At 46.3% G+C, this 21077-nt stretch overlaps 1 protein-coding gene across 12 annotated transcripts in view; it reads left to right on the top strand.

Moving 5' to 3' along the window:
- Positions 1-21077, top strand: part of rxrab (retinoid x receptor, alpha b) — an 89858-nt gene that overhangs the window by 43477 nt on the left and 25304 nt on the right. For 4 of the 12 annotated variants that reach the window (XM_072566098.1, XM_072566097.1, XM_072566104.1 and 1 more), the window contains 2 exons: positions 4672-4779; positions 15130-15395. The exons of 2 other annotated variants lie outside the window; for them this stretch is intronic. In XM_072566098.1, the coding sequence (XP_072422199.1) occupies positions 15156-15395 (240 nt within the window). In that variant the 5' untranslated portion in view covers positions 4672-4779; positions 15130-15155. Of the gene's footprint in view, positions 1-4671; positions 4780-11339; positions 11611-15129; positions 15396-21077 lie in introns of all 12 variants that reach the window. 6 more of the 12 variants (XM_072566101.1, XM_072566100.1, XM_072566102.1 and 3 more) reach the window with 4 other exon arrangements.

Below are 21077 nucleotides of genomic sequence, written 5' to 3'. Positions count from 1 at the left end.
CTAAACATTGAGCCACCATGCGGCCTCAAGTCTGCCACATTTTCCTTTCTGCCTATCTCTCTTCTAAATGCCAGAAAGCCATATCTCTCTGATGACAATTAATTTATATCCATTTATCTCAATTTGTGCATTTGATTAACCAACCTTTTTTATGTATCTTACATTCAGAGTGCTGTACATACTGCATTTTGAACATTGTTCTCTATTCTGTTCATTATTCTCTGATCCTATTTGGTGTTTGGCTGTGCTTTGTCTGCCCTCTGTTTTTGATTTCTATTTTTCTACTGCCTTTTAGCCATACTTCTTTCAAATTCGTACCTCCCTTTGCTTATCTGGTTTAAACCTTCCCTAACAGTACTAATGAGTCTCCATGTGAGGATGTTAGATGTGGTTCTGCTAAAATGTAATCCATATATTTTGTCCTGGTCCTACCTGCCTTAGAAATCTGTGGCCTTTCCTCCTGCACCAGTTTCCCAGCCACATGTTCACCTGCTACTTCACCTGTTTCAATGCTCACCAGTATGTGGGGTTTGGGAATAATCCTGACATTACTGCTTTGGAATTCCTGCATTTCAGTCTCTTTCTAGCTTCCTGAAATCTGCTCTTAGGATGTCATCCTCCTTTCTACCCAAGTCATTGTTACTATTGTAGACCATGACCTCTGATCGCTCACCTTTCTCCAGCAGCTCCGTGACATCCTTGAACCTTGTGTAAAAGACGCAACATACACATCTCCAACCACAGAAATGTCTATCTATTCCTCAAACCTAACAAGTTCCCCATCCATGATAGGTATTCTGCATGCAAACAAAGCTCTTCACTGTACTTAGGTACACAAGACAATAAATCAAATCAATCTCTTTCTCTTCCCCTCCTATTTCAGAGCTGCCTGTGGTGCCAAAATGTGGCTCCAAACCCTTGCCAATATTAAACCAGAAAACTGACTAGTGAATGGGACTGCTGTACTATATGCCAGCTTCTCTTGTACTGCCTGGCAGTCTTCCATTCTTTCTGCCTGCATTCTCCTAGCCTGCTCTCTGAGTATGCAAACCTTCTAGTTTGCAGCCTCACAGATACACCATTGTGCCTTCAGCTGCTGTTTAAGCTTCAAACCTCTGAGCTCCAGTTGCAGCAGCCAGCTACACTTCCTGCACGTCAGGTTTTCTTGGTTACTAGTAGAGTTCACGACTTTCCACTTGCAACGGGGCACATTCTACATGACTAAACTGCTCTGCCATGCCTTAATTTTACTCGTGTTAACTTTATTTTACTTCGGTTTATTTATTAATATTATTTTACTTGTCCTTAAATTAATAAACCTTATTATTATTAGGAAAATGTTACTAGTCCTAATAAATCTCTCCCGCTCACTCAAACTAGCTTGTGCCTGCTCTTGAGCTTGCTCACGCCCTCTCTCTCTCTCTTTCGCGCGCTCTCTCTCACACACACTCCTTCGCCCTCTTCCCCCCGCGCCCCCCCCCCCCACAAGCTCTTTGTCTTTCCTGCACTCTGTCTTTTTGTATGACTCACAGTTCGCCTCACTTGTGTCTCATTGTAGAGTCACCTCAACGGTTGAGAGTGATGTCAGAGAGATCGTTTCAGAATTTTTGGTTCTGAATCCAGGAACTACAGAAAGAACTGAAGATTATTTTAATTTCCTTTGTAAAGCTACACTTTTGAAAGTGAGCGTGCTCCTGTCAGCTCTGTTTTCATTCATTCATATCTGGGGGAACCTGCCGTACATGCTCCCAGAAGCACCTTCACTTGTAGTGTGCATGCTTTCTCACTGTGCGCTGGGTGGCTGTTCCAGCTGAAACCCCATCACTGTGCCAAGCTGCTGCCCGTAGTGCCGTAGCAGTCAACAAAGGATTTATTAGTTAATTAAATTGAGGGGTTTTGATAGAACAAGTCTCGAGAAGTGGTTTCCTCTGTCAATCAGATCGGTAACCATAGGTCAGAGATGCCAAGTAATTGACAAAAGAAGCACAGGGAAGTGAGAAATTGTTTTTGCTCATTGCTGAGGTCTAAAAAGCACTACCTGAAAGGTTGCTACTGTGAAGAGTCAACTACTTGTGTACTTGAGCTCCAATCTTCAGCGGAAAAAGCAGAGACTAATTTAACGGCTCTAACTGAGCAATGTGGACATAATGTTCGTCTGCTCTGTATGATTCTGTGACGGTCTTTTTCAGTTTCGGTTGGTTCAGCAGATGATAGCCTAGAAACGTGAAAACTGGGGTAGTCAGAGTCCCGCCTACCATCAATCATTGGGAGAGGGGCAGTGTGAGGAGGCACTCGCTGGTTTGTATGAACCCCAGTGAGGGTCAGTGTGTGAGGAAGCTGTACCTCAGTGAGGGTCAGTGTGTGGGGCAGCCGTACCCCAGTGAGGGTCAGTGTGTGTGGGAGCTGTACCTCAGTGAGGGTCAGTGTGTGGGGCAGCCGTACCCCAGTGAGAGTCAGTGTGTGTGGGACTGTACCCCAGTGAGAGTCAGTGTGTGTGGGAGCCATACCCCAGGGAGAGTCAGTGTGTGTTGGAGCTGTACCCTAGTGAAGGTCAGTGTCAATCACAAATTATTCAAGGCTGAGTTGGATAGGGAGTCAGCCTGCACCAGCATCCTATCCTCTGAGAGGAGGAATTTCTTTCCAACTCCATCTCAGAGCCTTAGAGGTCTACAGCCCAGAGAAATGCCTTTTAGCTGGTTGAGTCTGTGTCAATCAAAAGAATCAGCTGCAAACCTCACTGCTTCGTCCTCAAGGGCAGCTAGGGATAGAGAGTTCACATCCTCCAAATTTCTAATCAGGAAAGTGTTTGCCTTTTTTTCCAACAAATTCACATTATATTCCATCAGCTGTGTTCTGGTCCATTCACTCAGCCTGTCCTAAGTCTGCTTGATGCCTTTTTACATCCTTGTCATGTCTTACGTTGCCACTTAGTTTGGTGTCAGTTTTACAATTGGTTTCCACATCCAAATAATTGGCACAGGTTGTGAACAATTATGGCTGTAGCACTGATCCTTGAAGCATCCCACTGGAAACAAACTGCCTTCCTCAGAATGACATTATCATACCTACTTTCTACCTCCTGTCTGTTAGCTAATTCTCAGTCCATGCTCATACATTACCCCCAGTCACATGTTTTTGAATTGTATTTACTAACCTCCTGTGTGGAACCTTATCCAAAGCCTTTTGCGATCCAAATCTGTCACGTCCCCAGGATCTGCTTTGTTTGTGGTCCAAGTAACATCATCATTGTGGTGGACCAAGTGAATGTGAGGTGGGGGTTTGGTTGTGGTTGTAGGGTGAGTGTCTGAGCTATGTTTGCCTCTGTCCTTGCTGATATACCTCTTGGGGCCTGGGCTTCGAGCTTTGCTGGATTGATGAGGTGAGTGTCTGCCTGAAGCTGGAACAGCTGCTGAGACTCAGTCTGGTTCCAGCCTCCTTGGCCATTTGCATTGCTGACAGCTCAGACCCAACTGGTGTGGCCAACAGAAAGGGTGAGACTGCGACACTGGGGCCTACAGTTTAACTAGGGAGAGGGTGTGCTGTGCTTTTGGACAGTATCATAGGAACAAGAGGAAGCAGTTCACCACCTTGAACCTACTTGGGGGTGGCACGGTGGCTCAGTGGCTATGGACACTGAATGTGAGGCTTATTGTGGATTAGTGGTGCTGGAAAAGCACAGCAGTTCAGGCAGCATCCGAGGAGCAGTAAAATTGATGTTTTGGGCAAAAGCCCTTCATCAGGAATACAGGCAGAGAGCCTGAAGGGTGGAGAGATAAGTGAGAGGAGGGTGGGGGTGGGGAGAAAGTAGCATATGAGGCTTATTGTGCCCACTCAGCAGCTTCAGTGTCAAAGGCTGCTAGGGTTGTTATGAGCAAGCTTGCTGCCTCTGTTACCACCTGATTAGATCTGCTTTTAGCAAGCTGTATGTGGAGACAATGGTAATTATATTTGTCATCAAGTTGGAATGGGTGTTCCCAAGTTCCAGAATGGGGTGTTTTTAAATATGATTTTGGAGGCTACACAGGTTCAGCTGTGAGAGTGTGAGGCAGCAGCTGAACAGTGAGGGGAGCTTGGTCTTTTGGTGAAAGGCATCAGTTGGTGTGGTATAACCTGTTTGGCTTGTTTTCACTTCCCTAACCAACTGTGTTCACTGGATGCCTGATGGAAGCTGTCATTCTTGTCCCAGAAACTGCACTCAGTGCCATGAGGTAATGCAGTGCTTGTTATTCCCTGTGATTCAAAGAACTGGGATAATATTCCAGAGGACATACGTTCTTGGCCAGTATATGTTAGTAAATTTATTTTTAAAATGCAGCGAAATAATGACGTAGCCCCAGAATTGTGTATTTAGATAGCTTGTTTGACATAGTAAAACCTCCCACAGCATTGCACAAGAATGTTTGCACACTGATTTGCCAGCCAAGTTGCAGATGGGGCTGATCACCTAGCCTTTGGTCAAAGAGATTGATTTTAACAAACGAGAAGGTTTAAGAAGGAAATTGGAGAGCTTGGGCCAGGCAGCCGAAGGCATGGCCAGCTATGAACATATGATTAAAAACAGGGTTTTGCAAGAGGCCAGAATTAGGGGGGAGTGCCGCCAGAGCCTGTGGGACTGCAGGAAGTTAGAGGGCGAATTGAAAATGAACAGGTTTTATTTTTATTTATTCATAGGACGAGGGTGTCTCTGGTTGGCCCAGCATTTCTTGTCACTCCTAATTGCCAAGAGGACAGTTAAGAATCAACCGCATTGCTGTGGATCTGGAATTACATGTAGAGCAGGTAAGGACAGCAAGTTTCCTTGCCTGAAGGATCTTAGTGAATCAGAAGGGTTTTTATGACAATTAACAGCAGTTACATGGTAGACCAGCTTTTCAGTAATTGAATTCAAGCTCCACCGTTTGCCCCAGGATTCAAACCTATGTTCCCAGAACATTAGCATTGAGTACTGGATTATGACACCACCTATTGCCTTTGGGCATATTAAAATGAAGTCGGCCCTTAACTGTGGGGAGTGAATGGGATTTGAAGAGAGTTAAGGCACAGTCAACAGGGCTTAGCAAGGGCAGGGGATGGGATCCCAGCAGGAGCATTTCAGAAGAGTCAAATCTGGACGTAACAAGGATGTGCATGAGGACTTCGGCAGGAATTCCTGATGAAGGGCTTTTGCCCGAAACGTCGACTCTCCTGCTCCTCAGGTGCTGCCTGACTGGCTGTGCTTTCCCAGAACCACACTCTTTGACTCTGATCTCCAGCATCTGCAGTCCTCACTTTCTCTTGATTGGTGAATTAGCTGATCTTTGGGCCAGCAATGACACCATGGTCATGAATCGTTCAGTTTAGTCACGGACAGATGCCTGGGAAAAGGATGGCATCTCTCAGTAGGGAATGTAGAATGTCATGTAAAGCAAATTTCTGCTTATCTTATATTAGATGTCATCACTGTAATGTGGTCATCAATACTAAAACCAGTATTTGTGGCCTTTCCTAACTTGAACCAGAAGTACCTCCCCTGAGATCCCTAGTAGCATTCCCTCAAATTTCCTTTATAGCTGCATGGGCCTCCAAGGTCTGTGCATGCTAGTGGTTTCTGGAACTGGAAATCAATGCAAAGATCGGTGTGCCGATGCTGATCGCTGTGAAGTGTAACTTGCAAAAGCTGTGTAAATGCAGTTTTGATGAACATTAGTCCCCAGCATCACAGATTCCAGCAATAGTGCTGAAGATTTGTATCCCAGAACTAACTACTCCCCTAGATGCTGGGGATCTGTTCTAGTACAGTTCGAACGTAAGCATCTACCTGACATTGTGGGAAATTGCCCAAGTTTGCCCCCTCCATGAAGAGCAGGCAAAATATGCCTTGGCCGATTGCTGCCCAATATCAGTCTACTCTCGATTAGCAGTAATGTGGTGGAAGGTATCTCAGCTGTGCTACCAAGTGGTACTTTGTCATCAACAACCTGCTGTCTGCCAGGGCCACTGAGCTCCTGACCTCATTACAGCCTTGGTACAAATGTTGACAAAGGAGTTGACCCCAAGAGGTGAGATGAGAGTAAATGCCTTTATCATCAAGGCAGCATTTGACTGAGTGTGGCAGACAGGGTCAAAACTGGAGTCAGTGTGGACCACGGGGAAATCTCTTTGCTGGTTGGAGAAGATGGTTGTGATTGTTGAAGGTCGGTCAGCTCCACTTCAAAATATTATCAACAGCAGTCCCTCAGGGCAGTGTCCCAGGCCCGAACCATCTTCATCAATGATCTTTCCTCCTTTATGGGGATGTTTGCACAATATTCAGCACCATTCGCAACTCCTTAGATACTAAAACAGTCTCTGTCCAAATTCAGCAAGACCTGGACAGTGGCCAGGCTTGAGCTGACAAGTGGTAAATAAGGCGGAAGTGGGTACTGCAGATGCTGGAGATTAGACTCAAGACTAGACTCATGCTGGAAAAGCACAGCAGGTCAGGCAGCATCCGAGGAGCAGGAAAATCGACGTTTCGGGCAAAAGCTCTTCATCGGGAATGAAGAAGTGGTAAATAATAGTAGTGCCATGCAAATATCAAGCCCTTACTGATGAAGGACTTTTGCCCGAAACGTTGATTTTCCTGCTTCTAGGATGCTGCCTGACCTGCTGTGCTTTTCCAGCACCACTCTAATCTAGACTCTGGTTTCCAGTATCTGCAGCCCTTGTTTTTACCGTGTATCAAGCAATGACCATCTCCAACAAGAGAGAATCTAACTATCACCCCATGACACTCAATGGCAGTACCATCACTGAGTCCCCCACCGACAACATCCTGGAGATTACCATTGACCAGAAACTGAACTGGAATTGCTGTATAAGCACTGTGGCTACATGAGCAGGTTGGAAGCTGGGAGTCTTGTGGTGAGTAACTCCATTCCTGTTCCCTCATAGCCTGTTCACCATCTAAAAGACACAGTCAGGAGTGTGATGGAAGACTCCCAATTTACCTGGAAGAGTACAGTTCCAACAAGACACTCAACACCATCCAGGGCAAAGCAGCCCTCTTGATAGGTCCCTCATCTCTCATCTTCAATGTTCAATCTCTCCACCCAAATGCAGTCACAGCACTGTGTACCGTTTCCATGATACACTGCAATAACTCATCAATAACTGCTGAGATAGAAACTTCCAAAGCCACAACCACTACCACCTGGAAAGACAAGGGCAGAATGTGTATGGGAAACCTACAGTCTGCGAATCTTGTCAGGATTACACACCATCCTGCCATGGGACCTTCTCACCCTTCCATGCTATCTGTGTCAAAATCCCACAGGAGTATGGGCTTGGCTACACCACATGAACTGCAGTGGTTCAAGAAAACAGCTTCATACCGCCACCTTGTGCAGTTAGGGAGAGGCAAGAAACTCTGGCCTAATCCAATCATGTGAACAAATTAAAAATGACCAGACTCTACTGGCTTGCTCAGTCATTTCTGAAGGCCGTAAGAGTCAGTCACATCAGTAACAGTCTGGGGTCACATGTCAGACAGACGAAGCAAGGACATTTACAGTAGGAGCAGGGTAGGACCATTGGCTCCTTAAACCTGCTCTGTAATAAGATAATTCAGTAAGAATGTACTGGTATGTCTGCTTTAAATTGCCATTTGCATTTCACCCTGATTAATCTTTGGTCCTTCTGCTTTGCAAGAATCTCCCTATAATGGCCTTAAAGATATTTGATGGTCCTGCTCCCACCACCTTTGAAGTAGAGTGTTCCAGAGTGTCTCAACCCTCTCAGAAAAATCTCTTACCTCATCTTTGTTTGAAAAGGGTCACTCCTAATTATAAAAGTGTGCCCTGGTTTATCCCCTCCAGACTGATCTCAAAACTCTGTAACCTTGGACTCGGCTCTGTCCTCTAACTGGACCCTGAGCACAGACTGCAATCAGTGAAGATAGACAACAGCACCCCCTGCATGATAACACCCAACACTGGAGTCCCCCAAGGATACGTCCTCAGCCCCCTGCTATAACCAAGACTGTGTTGCCAAATTCTGAACAAATGGTATTGATAAATCTGCTGATGATGCAATTGTGGTAGGATGGATATCTGGCAATAACCAGTTAAAACATAAGGGAGATAGAGAGTGACGTGATGCATTGAGAACAACCACTCTCTCAACGTTGGAAACACTAAAGAACTGATCACTGACCTTTAGTTAGAAAGGAGGCAAACACGCCCCCAGCTACATCAACAGCACTGAGGTTGAGATGGTGAAGATGGTCAACTTCCTCAAAGAGATCATAACCAACGGTCCCATGTAGTTACAATGGTCAAGAATGCCTCTTCTTTCTCAGGCAGCTTAGGAAATTTGGCACGTCCATAAGGACCCTCACCAGCTTCTGCAGACGCACCAATGAAAGCGTACTAGGAGAAAGTGAGGACTGCAGATGCTGGAAATTAGAGTTGAGAATATGGTGCTGGAAAAGCACAGCAGGTCAGGCAGCATCCGAGGAGCAGGAAAATCAACATTTTGGGCAAGGGCCCTTCATCAGGAATTGAAAGCATCTGTCCAGTGCATAATGGCCTGGTACACGAACTGCTTTGCCCAGGATCGTAGGAAGCTATAGAGAGTGGTGTGCACAGCCCATACCATCAGGGAAGCAAACCTCCCATCTGTGGACTCCGTTTACATGGCTCACTTCCATGGAAAGGCTGCCAACATCATCAAAGACCCTTCGCAGCCTAGTAATAATCTCCTACAATCTCTTCTGTAAAGCAGAACGTACAGAACCTAGAACAGATGCATCAGCAGGGAGAGAGACAGCTTCTTCCCAGCTGTTATTAGACGATTGAATAGACTCATAATGCTGATCTTGCAAAAATTTATCTCTCTTGTACGCCCTGTGCAATGGTACCTGTATTCCTCTGTCTAAATTGTTTGATCCGTACATCCTTGTTTGTTATAAGCTCATAAACAAAGCTTTTTGCTGGACTTTGATACGTGATAATAAATAAATCAATAGTTCTGGACTGACCCACGAGATGAAACACAAAGGTTGTCCATCTTTGGGAGGCCGTTTAGGATCTTTTGCAGTTCTCTGAGGGAAGTGAAGCTGTGTGATTCCATACACACAGGACTGTAGAAGCTGGGTCATTCACATTGTCTTGTGAAAGGTCTACTTCTAATCAGTAAGGACGTTGAAGGTTATGGGGAAAATGCAGGAATGTGGAGTTGAAGACAATCACATCAACCATAATCATATTTTAATGGCAGTGCAGACTCAGTGGGCTGAATGGCCTACTTCTCCTGTTATGTCTGATGGTGTTTTGCCCTGTCTGAGGGAGTGCTGCATTGTTTGAGGCTCAGTGCTGAGGGAGCACTGCACTGTCAGAGGGTCAGCACTGAGGGAGTGGACACTGTCATAAGGTCAGGGCTGAGGGAGTGCCGCGTTGTCGGAGGGTCAGGGCTGAGGGAGTGCCGCGTTGTCGGAGGGTCAGGGCTGAGGGAATGCCGCGTTGTCGGAGGGTCAGGGCTGAGGGAGTGCCGCGTTGTCGGAGGGTCAGGGCTGAGGGAGTGCCGCGTCGGAGGGTCAGGGCTGAGGGAGTGCCGCGTTGTCGGAGGGTCAGGGCTGAGGGAGTGCCGCGTTGTCGGAGGGTCAGGGCTGAGGGAGTGCCGCGTTGTCGGAGGGTCAGGGCTGAGGGAGTGCCGCGTTGTCGGAGGGTCAGGGCTGAGGGAGAGTTCTGCCATGTGAAACATGCCATCTTTTGATGGGAGAGGACTAGCAGCTGTGGTGTCTCCCTGGTGACCTGATTGGTAATTATTTCTTAACCAAAAGAGCAAATTATCATTGGCTTGTTGAATTATTTGTTGGGGTCTTGTGCAGACATTATTTGCGGTGTTTTCTATGATACAATAATAACAACACTTTAAAGCACTTACATGATTGGTGATGTGCTGTGGGACACGGCATGTTTGTGAAAAGGGCTTCAGGAATAAGAGCCCTTCTGACCGACAGTGTTCAAGATGAACAGTGGTTCCTTTCTAACGAGGCTGGGAGGTCGAGAGTCTTGAGCTGAACTGGAGAGCTGTGAACTCTTGACCTGGCACCAGGGACTGAATAAACCGGGGTGGGGGTGATGTTAATATGTGCTCTCCTCTGCTCAGCGGTTATGGGATATTGCAGTGAAACAAGCCTTGCTCAGAATCTGTATTTGGGTTACAGTGAAGCTTGACAGGAAAGTACACAGCCGAAACCCAGGGCAGGATGGCTTTGGAGAGTTGGGTAAGCAGTCAGCCTGCCAGAGCCCAGCTCAGAGTTGAAAGGCTGTTACGTTCATGTCCCAGTCCGCAACTTTCATTCCCCTTCCTTCCCTTCTCTCACCATCCTCTCCCCTCCCTCTCTCTCCATCACCCCTTCTCTTGTCCCCTTCCTTTCCTCCTCTCCTACCCTCCCCCCTCGCCTACCCTGCCACATCCTCTTTCCCTCATCTCCTCTGGCAGTTGAAGAAACTTTGCATAGCTGCCAGACTGCAATTGAAATGACAGGCCATATTTATTCAAATGATCTTTCAAATGAAAGAATATTCTGATTCTTTCCACCTTGAGCTTTCTGATCATGAAGTTTTGCATTAAAATATTGTTACAAATTTAATTATCTAATTAAGCAGGGTCCATAGAGTTTCAAATCGATGATATTCAGCTTGAGAGAACCTAATTGGGCATCTGATTCAGGTTTTTGAAGTCTCCACTAATTGTATTGAAGTTATCCTGTTCACACTTCAGGCAGTAAACAAGGGACAGGATTCCAGGGAGAGCTTCCACACGCTGCCAGGGCAGCTGCTGTGCTCTGATGTTGGCTGTTCCCCTCACTGACTGAGTAGTTCCATTTTACCAGAGTACCTGATCCAAGGACAGCCTTGAACAAAAGTTTAACTTGTGAAGCTTTTGCCTTAAGCATACTTATAACACCTTGAATATATCGAGCACCTTTCATGATGTGAAATGCCCCAAGGTACTTCCTGGTGTGAACACCAGATGGTAGATAATTAAAACCAGAGGTTGAGATGAAGCTAGATTTGGAGAAATGTAGGTGTTTTCAGTGAGTTGACAAGTTGGAGGGGATTGCAGTACGAGGGCAGGTAATACATATTTAAAATGTATCAATTCAGGGGATGTGAGTGTCATTGGGTGGGAGAAGGTGGTGTCAATCTGCCTTCTTTAAGTACTGCAGGTCATGTGCTGTCGGTACATCGCAGTTCTTGCCCCAGTGCCAGTGAAATAATAGTGATATATATTCTAAGTCAGAATGGTGAGTGGTTTGGAGGGGAACTTGCAGGTTGTGGTGTTTCCATGTATCTGTTGTCCTTGTTCTTCAGGTGATACAGATGTGGAACTGAAAGGTGCTGTCTGAGGAGCTTTGGTGAATCTCTGCTATGAGTCTTGCAGCTGGTACACACTGTTGCCGATGAGCGTTGGTGGTGTGAGGAGTATTAAAGGTGGTGGAAGTGGTGCCAATCAAGTTGGCTGCTTTGTCCCGGATAACGTTGAGCATTGTTTGAGCTGTACTAATCCAGGCATCTGGAGAATACTCCATCACACTCTTGACGTGTGCCTTGTAGCTGGTGGACAGGCTTTGGGAGTCAGCAGGTGAGTTACCCACGACAGACTCGCCCAGCCTCTGCATGTAGTATTTATGGTTGAATGAGTTCAATTTCTGACAGTAATAACTCGCAGTGTATTGATAGTGGAGAATACAGTGAGGATAATGCCTTTCAACGTCAAGGGACAATTGTTAGTTTTTTTCTCTTGTAGTAATAAATATGAAATTGTGTTCCTGGTTTTCAAGTTACTTCATGAGCTCACCCCTCCCTATATGTATAGCCTCATGCAGCTCTAGAAGATTCCACATTTTCTGTGCTCCTCCAATTCTGACCTGTTGAGAATATTGTATCCAGTTTAGTCACTGCACTCTTGAAGCTGTGACTTCAGCTGCTGAGAGCCTGAACTTTAGGATTATTCATTCAACCCCCTCTGCCTCTGTTTAGGTGCTCAGCATCAGTTTGTATCTGGGAACAATTCTGAGGGGAACCTGGGACTATGAAAACTGGATGTTAAAGATGTTATTGTAAGCACAAGATGTTTTTGTTGATTCAATTTTGAGCTTTGCTGTGATGCTTCATAAAGTTCAATAGCTTGGAAACTTATTGGATACCATCACAACTGGTTCCTGATATTGAGTACAGAAAGCATTGTTGTTTGTGGAGTCTGTAGTTGCAGCTAATTTCAGAACAAAGTGTAAATGTTTCATCTGAAGTCTGTACTTGGATTCAAAACATTCCCTTCAGCAAGCTCTGCGATTGAGCTGGAGAGGAAGACAGTAAACATTAACCTTCTGAAATAAAATGCAGCCGCCTTACTCTGGAACTGCTCCACACTGACAGGCATACTGAGGATGACCACCTCTGTGTCTGTTTCCTATCCCACCACATTTGCTACTTCAATGTTTATTGGCATCTGGTCTGATCTCGAGGCACTGAGCCAGTTATTAAATGTTAGTTTTGCAGTTTTCATCACCACTCCCAGATGGGCTTGGAGATTACTTGGATAATGCAGGATTTGAGGAGATGCCTTTAGGCTTTCGAGAATCTATTGAACTCATCAGAACCTGAATTGTTGGTTTCCCTCAAGACTTTAATCTTCTCGTCACCTGTCAGCTGTGGTTGTACAGAGCAGAGGATGACAGGTTTTACAAAGCTCCTCTTGTCGTCTTGCTTTATTCTGGGAAGGATTAGGTTGGGTTGGGTTTTCTCACTTGAAACTCAGTGGCAGCTTTCTGAGGGTTGGCGGTGCAGTAATATTCTTGCACAGTCAGTTGATTTGACAGTTTTGTTGGACATGTTTCCCACCTCCCCTCACCTAACACCACCCCCCCCCCCCCCCCCCCCCCACCCCACCCTTATTCCCGGTGGTCCTGTGCTGCCGGCACTGCCAAGTTTATGTCAACACTCGCTCTCTTGTTTCTTTGCTGATGGCTGGTATTGTGGGCGGTTTGGGAGCCTGTCTGGAGCTCTGTAATCTGATATTCCCAGCCTCTCTGCTGGAGGTTACTGTAATCTCCTCAAACGGATTGTTTTGTGGCACATTGAACACTTCAAAATAGGCAGAAAAATTCCATCGGATATTCTGGCCCAGGCTGCAATGTGTGGAATCTAATGCCTGTCTGACATATGAAATTGAAGACAAAAGTAAATTTCAGTTTTCTTATCGTGCAGAAAGATTCATCCTTTATTGTTGCTTCTTCATAGGCATCTAGAGCATCATATGGGAGCAAAGTGGATTTCTGAGAGAGTTCTGCACTGGGAGAGCATTGGGCAGCTGTAACCGAGTTAGAGGGAATTGTGAGATCAGTGACTGAATGTTGTTAATAATCATGCTGTTTCCCCCTATATAGTTTCATGAACGTGAGCACTTCTGTGTGTGTTGGGGTGGGGGTGCAACCGAGTAGCCAGGTGGACTTAGGGGACTGTATCGGGAGAACAGGTCTTTGTGTGAGGGGAGAAAGTGAGGACTGCAGATGCTGGAGATCAGAGTCGAGAGTGAGGTGCTGGAAAAGCACAGCAGGTCAGGCAGTACCCAAGGGCAGGCGAATCCATGTTTCGGGCAAAAGCCCTTCATCAGATGCTCCTCGGATGCTGCCTGACTTGCTGTGCATTTCCAGCACCACACTCTTGACTTTGTGTGAGGGAGATGGTAACTGCTGCTTGTCGGTGAACATGGCCTTTCATTTGCCTGGTTTGTGATTGCATTGACTTCCTGCTCTTGAATGAGGTTGCTGTAAATCAGCCATTTAAATATGAAATAGATAAGAAATAGTAGGAGGAAGCCATTCAAGCAGCGAGACCAGAGAGTTTTTCAGAAAGTTTAAGGCTGAGTTTCAGCATCAGATCCACTCTCCAACCTGAATCTTTTAGCCACTGGTTCCCCCTCGGACCAGAAATCAAGCAATCGCAGCCATGAATAAAATCCTTCATAATAACTATATTTATGAAGTAAAGTTACGATTTCCATGTATCAAATGCAGTGGCCAATAATGCACATAGCAAGCACCCACAGAGACATGTAAAGATGAGATCGCCTGTTGTAATGTTATTGATAAAGGCTACAGTGAAAACCTCCCTGCGACTGAAAATGCGGTTCAAAAATATCAGTGTAGCCCCGTGCCCGTACTGACCCAGTGACAGTGTAGCCCGAGCCCGTACTGACCCAGTGACCGTGTAGCCCCGTGCCCGTACTGACCCAGTGACAGTGTAGCCCGAGCCCGTACTGACCCAGTGACCGTGTAGCCCCGTGCCCGTACTGACCCAGTGACAGTGTAGCCCGAGCCCGTACTGACCCAGTGACCGTGTAGCCCCGTGCCCGTACTGACCCAGTGACAGTGTAGCCTCGAGCCCGTACTGACCCAGTGACAGTGTAGCCTCGAGCCCGTACTGACCCAGTGACAGTGTAGCCTCGAGCCCGTACTGACCCAGTGACAGTGTAGCCTCGAGCCTGTACTGACCCAGTGACAGTGTAGCCTCGAGCCTGTACTGACCCAGTGACAGTGTAGCCTCGAGCCCGTACTGACCCAGTGACAGTGTAGCCTCGAGCCTGTACTGACCCAGCGACAGTGCTCACTCGCAGAGTTTCTATATACTGTATGAGCGTGTATATATTTGGTCTGTCCCACACCTGTTCTTCTGCTGTTGATGTCCTCTTGTTCTGTTATGTTGTGCTACACTGTGTGTGCATGTCATCCTGTTCCTACGAATCCTGAGTTTGACAAACAAATCCCTTCATTTGAAGGCTGGGTTTCTGAACAGATTTAAATCATCCTGCGATCCCATTGTTGTGCTCATTTCTGTGTCACTCTCCCTTAAAGGGCCATTGTCTCCACTTGTTCAGGCTTGGCTGTCATGCTTTTGACAGTTGGATATCCTGACACAACTATGTAGTCTGTAGCTCCCAAATTACGAGGTAGTGTTATCTTTTAATATATCTTGTCCTTTTTTTGATAAGAGGTTGATCTCAGTGTGACTCCATCCTGTATTAATGGATATTGAACTGGATAACAAAGATAATGTTATGCTTTAGTTCAGCAGTTTAAAATTTGACTTCTTCTTTTCTCAGACTCTGATTCCTGAACAAGTGTTTCAATGAATTGTGATTCAGACGGAGCAGCGATGAATGCACCTTCTCTTCACCCCCAGATGATGGGCTCTGGGGTTAGCCCCACCATCAGTTCCCCTGGACAGCTACATTCACCAATAAGCACTTTGAACTCTCCAGTGAATGGACTGAGCTCTCCCTTCTCAGTTATCAGCTCACCACTGGGACCTCACACAATATCCATCCCTTCATCTCACAGTATGGGCTACGGAGGGCAGAGTCCGCAGGTACGTCTGTGAACAGCTTCCTTCCTCAGTCTCCAGCCAGTGGAGGTGTAACTCATGTGAGCAGAATAACTTCATTGGCACTGCTTCTACCTGAGGGACTGAGTACCATAATGATATTGCCAAAACAACTAGAGGTGGTGTTGAAGTGATTTGAATGCAGCAAGAGTGTGCTGCCTGAAAGCAAGTAACTACTCACTTACAATGAGAATTAGGGAAGGGATTGTGGCTGCTCCTTGTTCTCAGGCTGGGAAACACTGAAGCTGATTGTGCTCGTTCCATCCTCTCCATGCTCAAGGTGTGATCAGGACGGTGGGGGACATTGCCAATGTGCCTGTGCTGGCACTTTACAGAGTAGTAGTCGTTGCAAGCGTGGGGTATTTTTTGTTTAAATCTTGCACAGTGTTTTGCTGTAAATCACCAGAACCCTGTAACTGGATGGAAATTAGAAACTTCATCTTTGTAAAGGTTTTACTAATTTAAAAACCAAAATCAAGTTTTGTAAGATCATTACAATACGATGGTGAAACAGTGAACAGGATGTACGTGTTGGGAAAGTCCTGAGAGGACTTTCCTGACTGGGTATGAGTGCATGAAACGAATATTACACCCTTGCCTGATGTAGCTGCAAGTGTGTCATTTCCTGATCCAAAAGTACCATGGTCTATTTCATTTAACATGGTTTCTGAACATGCAGGAAATACTTGGCAGAGGTGCCTCCTATCTGAGGTTACACCCTCCTCCCTGGTTTCAACGAAACTTCCTCCTCCTGCAGCAATGATCGCTGCCATATCATGGTGATGAGAAGAGTCAGACTTCCATATATACATAATTGACGGGGGCGAAGCCAGTACTTGGCCCAGTTTAACACCCTGGTGCAGTACTGGTGGGGACAGGTCAGTTGCTGAATAACACTGGGGCGCAGTACTAATGGGGACCGGACTGTCACTGTATAACACTGGGGCACAGTATTGGTGGGGACAGGTCTGTCACTGTATAATAACAGTGGGGTACAGTACTGGTGATGACCTGTGGGGTACAAGTGGGTCAGGTCTGTCACTATAACACTGGGGTACAGTACTGGTGTGGACAGTCTATCATTGTCTAACACTGGGGTACAGTACTGGTGGGGGCAGGTCTGTCACTGTACAATACTGGGGTACAGTACTGGTGAGGACAGGTCTGTCACTGTATAATACTGGGGTACAGTACTGGTGAGGACAGGTCTGTCACTGTATAACACTGGGGCACAGTATTGGTGGGTACAGGTCTGTCACTGTATAATAACAGTGGGGTACAGTACTGGTGATGACCTGTGGGGTACAAGTGGGTCAGGTCTGTCACTATAACACTGGGGTACAGTACTGGTGTGGACAGTCTATCATTGTCTAACACTGGGGTACAGTACTGGTGGGGGCAGGTCTGTCAGTGTGTAACACTGGGGTACAGTACTGGTGAGGACAGGTCTGTCACTGTATAATACTGGGGTACAGTACTGGTGGGGTCAGGTCTGTCAGTGTATAATACTGGGGTGCAGTACTGGGGGGGACGACAGGTCTGTCAGTGTATAACACTGGGGTACAGTATTGGTGGGGACAGATCTGTCAGTGTGCAACACTGGGGTACAGTACTGGTGAGGACAGGTCTGTCACTGTACAATACTGGGGTACAGTACTGGTGGGGACAGGTCTGTCACTGTACAATACTGGGGTACAGTACTGGTGGGGACAGGTCTGTCACTGTACAATACTGGGGTACAGTACTGGTGGGGACAGGAATGTCCTGTATTAACCCTTGGTTACAGTACTGTATTCCAGTGTTGTACAGTGCCAGCTCCTATTTTCTGTGTTTCTGCTGTGCCATGATAGCCTTTAATAACCAGTGCCAGTCCTCCTTTTTGGCAGTGTGTGAGACACCATGAATACAGGGCAGTATATATTCTGTTTAGCAGATGATTTACCATTTAGAGGACAATGGTCTGTGATAATTGGCAGAGTTCGGGAATGCCTGTGAAGAGATTTCTCAGCTAGTGAGTTACTGTAATCTGGAATGTGCTGCCTTAAAGGACTGCAGAGGCAGTAACAATATGATCTTTCACTGGATTAAATATCTACTTTCACTGGAAATGTTTACACAGTTGTGCACAGTAAGTATGCATATAAGTTGATTGTTCTTTCCAAGAGGTGTTGCAGACATGATGGGCCAAATGGCTTCCTCTTCCAGAAGATTGTATGTGATAGGATGCTGTCTCGTTGAGACAAGGTCATTGTATTTATATTTAGTCTAACCCACCCTGAATTCTTGACTAACTCAGTGATTTCCTCTACACTCTGAATATTTTGTTGCCCTCTCAATGACATTCCCCAGCTGATGGATTCTTTTGTTTTGTTTTGCATATTCTACTGAACTGCTTAAACTCTTTTATTTAGTTTAATTTTTGAACAAATTGACACTGTGACGTGAATGTATGTTAAAGCCAGTGACACAAACATATCTGATAGATCCTCGTGATGGTGTTGGACTGCGTACATCTCTGTGAGATTGAATTTTTTTAATATCTTAACTTGTTCAAACAATGTGGAAATAATTGTGTTGCTCGTGGTTTGTTGCTCTCTGATCATCTCTAGACAGCCAAAGACAAAGTGTTGCCTGGCCTCATTGACTGAGCTGAGGAGAGTGGGTGCCCTCAGTATCTTCATTGACCCAAGCTGCAGTGACGGTGTGCCCAGGTGTCTGGTTGCAATAGGCAACCTTCTGTAAGTTTGTGAAGTAGTCTGTTCTATACTCGAACTTGCAGAAACTCTGCAACTCCCCTCCCCCTGTGCCTAAACAGGCAAGTTAGGAATGCTGTGTCTGCGGTGTACCAGAGGCCGGGGAAATATGGACACGAATCTCTTCCTTTCTCCTCCCCTGTTATTGCCTCAGTCCCTGGGCTTTCGAACTGTTACATTCAGAATGGCAGTCAGAAGGCAATGTGTGGAAGCTTGCATAAGGTCAGCAGGATAAACACAGATTGGTCCTTGTGCCAAGAACACCATTCACTGTGGCCGATTCAGACAGCTCCCTTATGGATTTCATTAGCTGCCTTCCTGTATGCCTGCGAGGTAGGAGCCTGTACTTGCATGGGCCTCCTGCTAATCATCAGGAAGATGAATTGGCTGGCGTCACCCAGTGTCTCCTCCCAGGCAGGCCTGGCCTAAACTTCCTGTTTCTTGGTGAGTTTATTGCCTGCAGGTGTTGCTTACTCGCTGCTCAATCCCAGCTCTCAAAACTGTGTGCACTGCATTTAATGGGATCTGCAATGCCACAGTGCTCACTGTCCTCAGTAACTTAGAGAGTTTGCAGGAGATTGAGTAAATTTCAGTACTTTTTTTTACCTTTATTCACCCAAACATCTGAACGCTGAAAGTATCTGTAGGGAGAAAGAAGAGTTAATGTTTTGAGTCAGCGTTAATTCTGTTTCTGTCTCCATACATGCTGCCAGACCTGCTGAGTTTCTCCAGTAATTTGTGTTTTTGTTTGATGTTTAGCATCTGCTGTTCTTTGTCTTATGTCACTGTACCTTCAAAGTATGAATTTCAGCAATAAATTAATACTGAGTGTTTGCTTGAATTCCCTTGGAGCTGTGGAGTGTTCTTCTAGTTCCAGAGGATATAACTGAATATAATTCTCAGCCTCTGGCTCTAGGAGCAATGAGCAGTTCTGGAACTGTCTCAAAAGCCCAACTTACTTTCTAAAGTACTGATAGAATACATAGGAGGCAGATCTGATCCTGTATAACACTGGGTACAGTACTGGTGGGGACAGGTCTATCAGTGTATAACACGGGGACAGTATTGGTGGGGATAGGTCTGTCACTGTATAACACTGGGGTACAGGTCTGTCATTGTATAACGCTGGGGGACAGTACGGGTGGGGACAGTCTAAGCTTGTGCTGTATCTGTCCTGTCACTTTGCAGTGTGATCCTGATCTGTGACTATCTTAGGCTGAGTCATGTTCTCTGACTTACCTCACCTGTAATCCATGGGAAAACCAATTTGCTGTTTCTTGATGTGCATCAGATTACAATCCATCTTGCAAGATCACCACCACAGCCCTGTAATGGTTTCAGAAATGTGGCTGTTGATGAGTTGAATTTATTGTCACGTGTACTGAGGCACAGTGATCAGCTTTGATCTGCTTGTCCACACCTTCTATTTCCCAGTTCATTTCTTTTTCATTTGCTGGCACATGTCAACACAATATCTGATAAGGCACAAAGCACATCTGACTCAGTCGGTTGGTGTAGATTACTGATGGCGAGGGTGTCACACGAAGTAGATCATTCAGCTCCTCAAACCTGCTCCACTATTCAGTACAACCGTGGCTGATATGGTCGTGTTTCACTTCCACAATCCCATCCATCCCCAACCATCCCTGAACAGGCCATTCAGTCCCACGAGGCTGTTCTGCCATTAAACGAGATTATGTCTGAACTGGGGCTTAATGCGATATTCCTGCCTTTGGCCCATATCCCTTAATACCTTTGCTTAACAAAAAGCTATCTATCTCAGATTTCAAACGAACAACCAATGCAGCATCCATGGTTCTCCCACCCTTTGTGTGGAGAAGTGCTTCCTCGCACTTCTCCTGAACTATCTGGCCCGAATTCTCAGAAGCTGCCCCCTGATTCTAGATTCCTCCACCAACAGAAATAGTTTATCTGTCTTGACTTTTCCTGCTAATACCTTGAAGACTTTGATCAGATCACTCCTTAACATCCTAAATTCTCAAGAATACTGACCTAATTTGTATAATCTCTCCTCACAAATCAACCCTTGAATGCCAGGTATCATATAATACCGACTCCCACAGCTACCTAGACTACACCTGCTCCCACCCTACCTTCTGTAAAAATGCCATCCCTTATTCCCAATTCCTCCGTCTCCACCGCATCTGTTCCCAAGATGACCAATTCCACCTCAAAGTCCCAGTTGGCCTCCTTCCTCGATAGCAACTTCCCTTCCCATGTGGTTGACGATGCCCTCCAGCGTATCTCCTCCACTACACACACCACTGCCTTTGAACCCCACCCCTCCCAACACAACAAGGACAGACCCCCCCCCGGTCCTTACCAATCTCCGCATACAACACATCATCCTGCTCCAATTCTGCCACCTACAAACGGGCCCCACCACCAGAGATATGTTTCCCTCCCTACCCTTATCAGCGTTCCGAAAAGACCATTCCCTCCGCGACTCCCTCATCAGGTCCACACCCCCCATCAGCCCACGCCCCACATCTGGCACCTTTCCCTGCCACTGCAGGAAGTTGAAAATCTGTACCCATACAACTCCCCTCACATCCGTTCAAAGCCCCAAGGGATCCTTCCACATCTGTCAGAAATTCACCTGCACCTCTCCCAATGTCATCTACTGCATCTGTTGCACCTGATGTGGTCTCTTCTACATTGGGGAGACAGGACGCCTTCTTGCGGATCGTTTCAGAGAACATCTCTGGGACACCCGCACCCACCAACCCCACCGCCCTGCAACTGAACACTTCAACTTCCTCTCTCACTCCATCAAGGACATGTAGGTCCTAGGCTGCCTCCATTGCTAAACCATTACTATGCAATGCCTGGAGGAGGAATGCCTCATATTCTGCCTTGGGACCCTGCAACCACCCGTGCATTTCAACAGTTT

Source organism: Chiloscyllium punctatum, chromosome 49 (genome assembly GCF_047496795.1).
Source record: "Chiloscyllium punctatum isolate Juve2018m chromosome 49, sChiPun1.3, whole genome shotgun sequence".
NCBI lineage: Eukaryota > Metazoa > Chordata > Chondrichthyes > Orectolobiformes > Hemiscylliidae > Chiloscyllium > Chiloscyllium punctatum.
The sequence above is the reverse complement of the archived record's forward strand: the minus strand, read 5'-3'. Positions and strand labels throughout refer to the sequence as shown.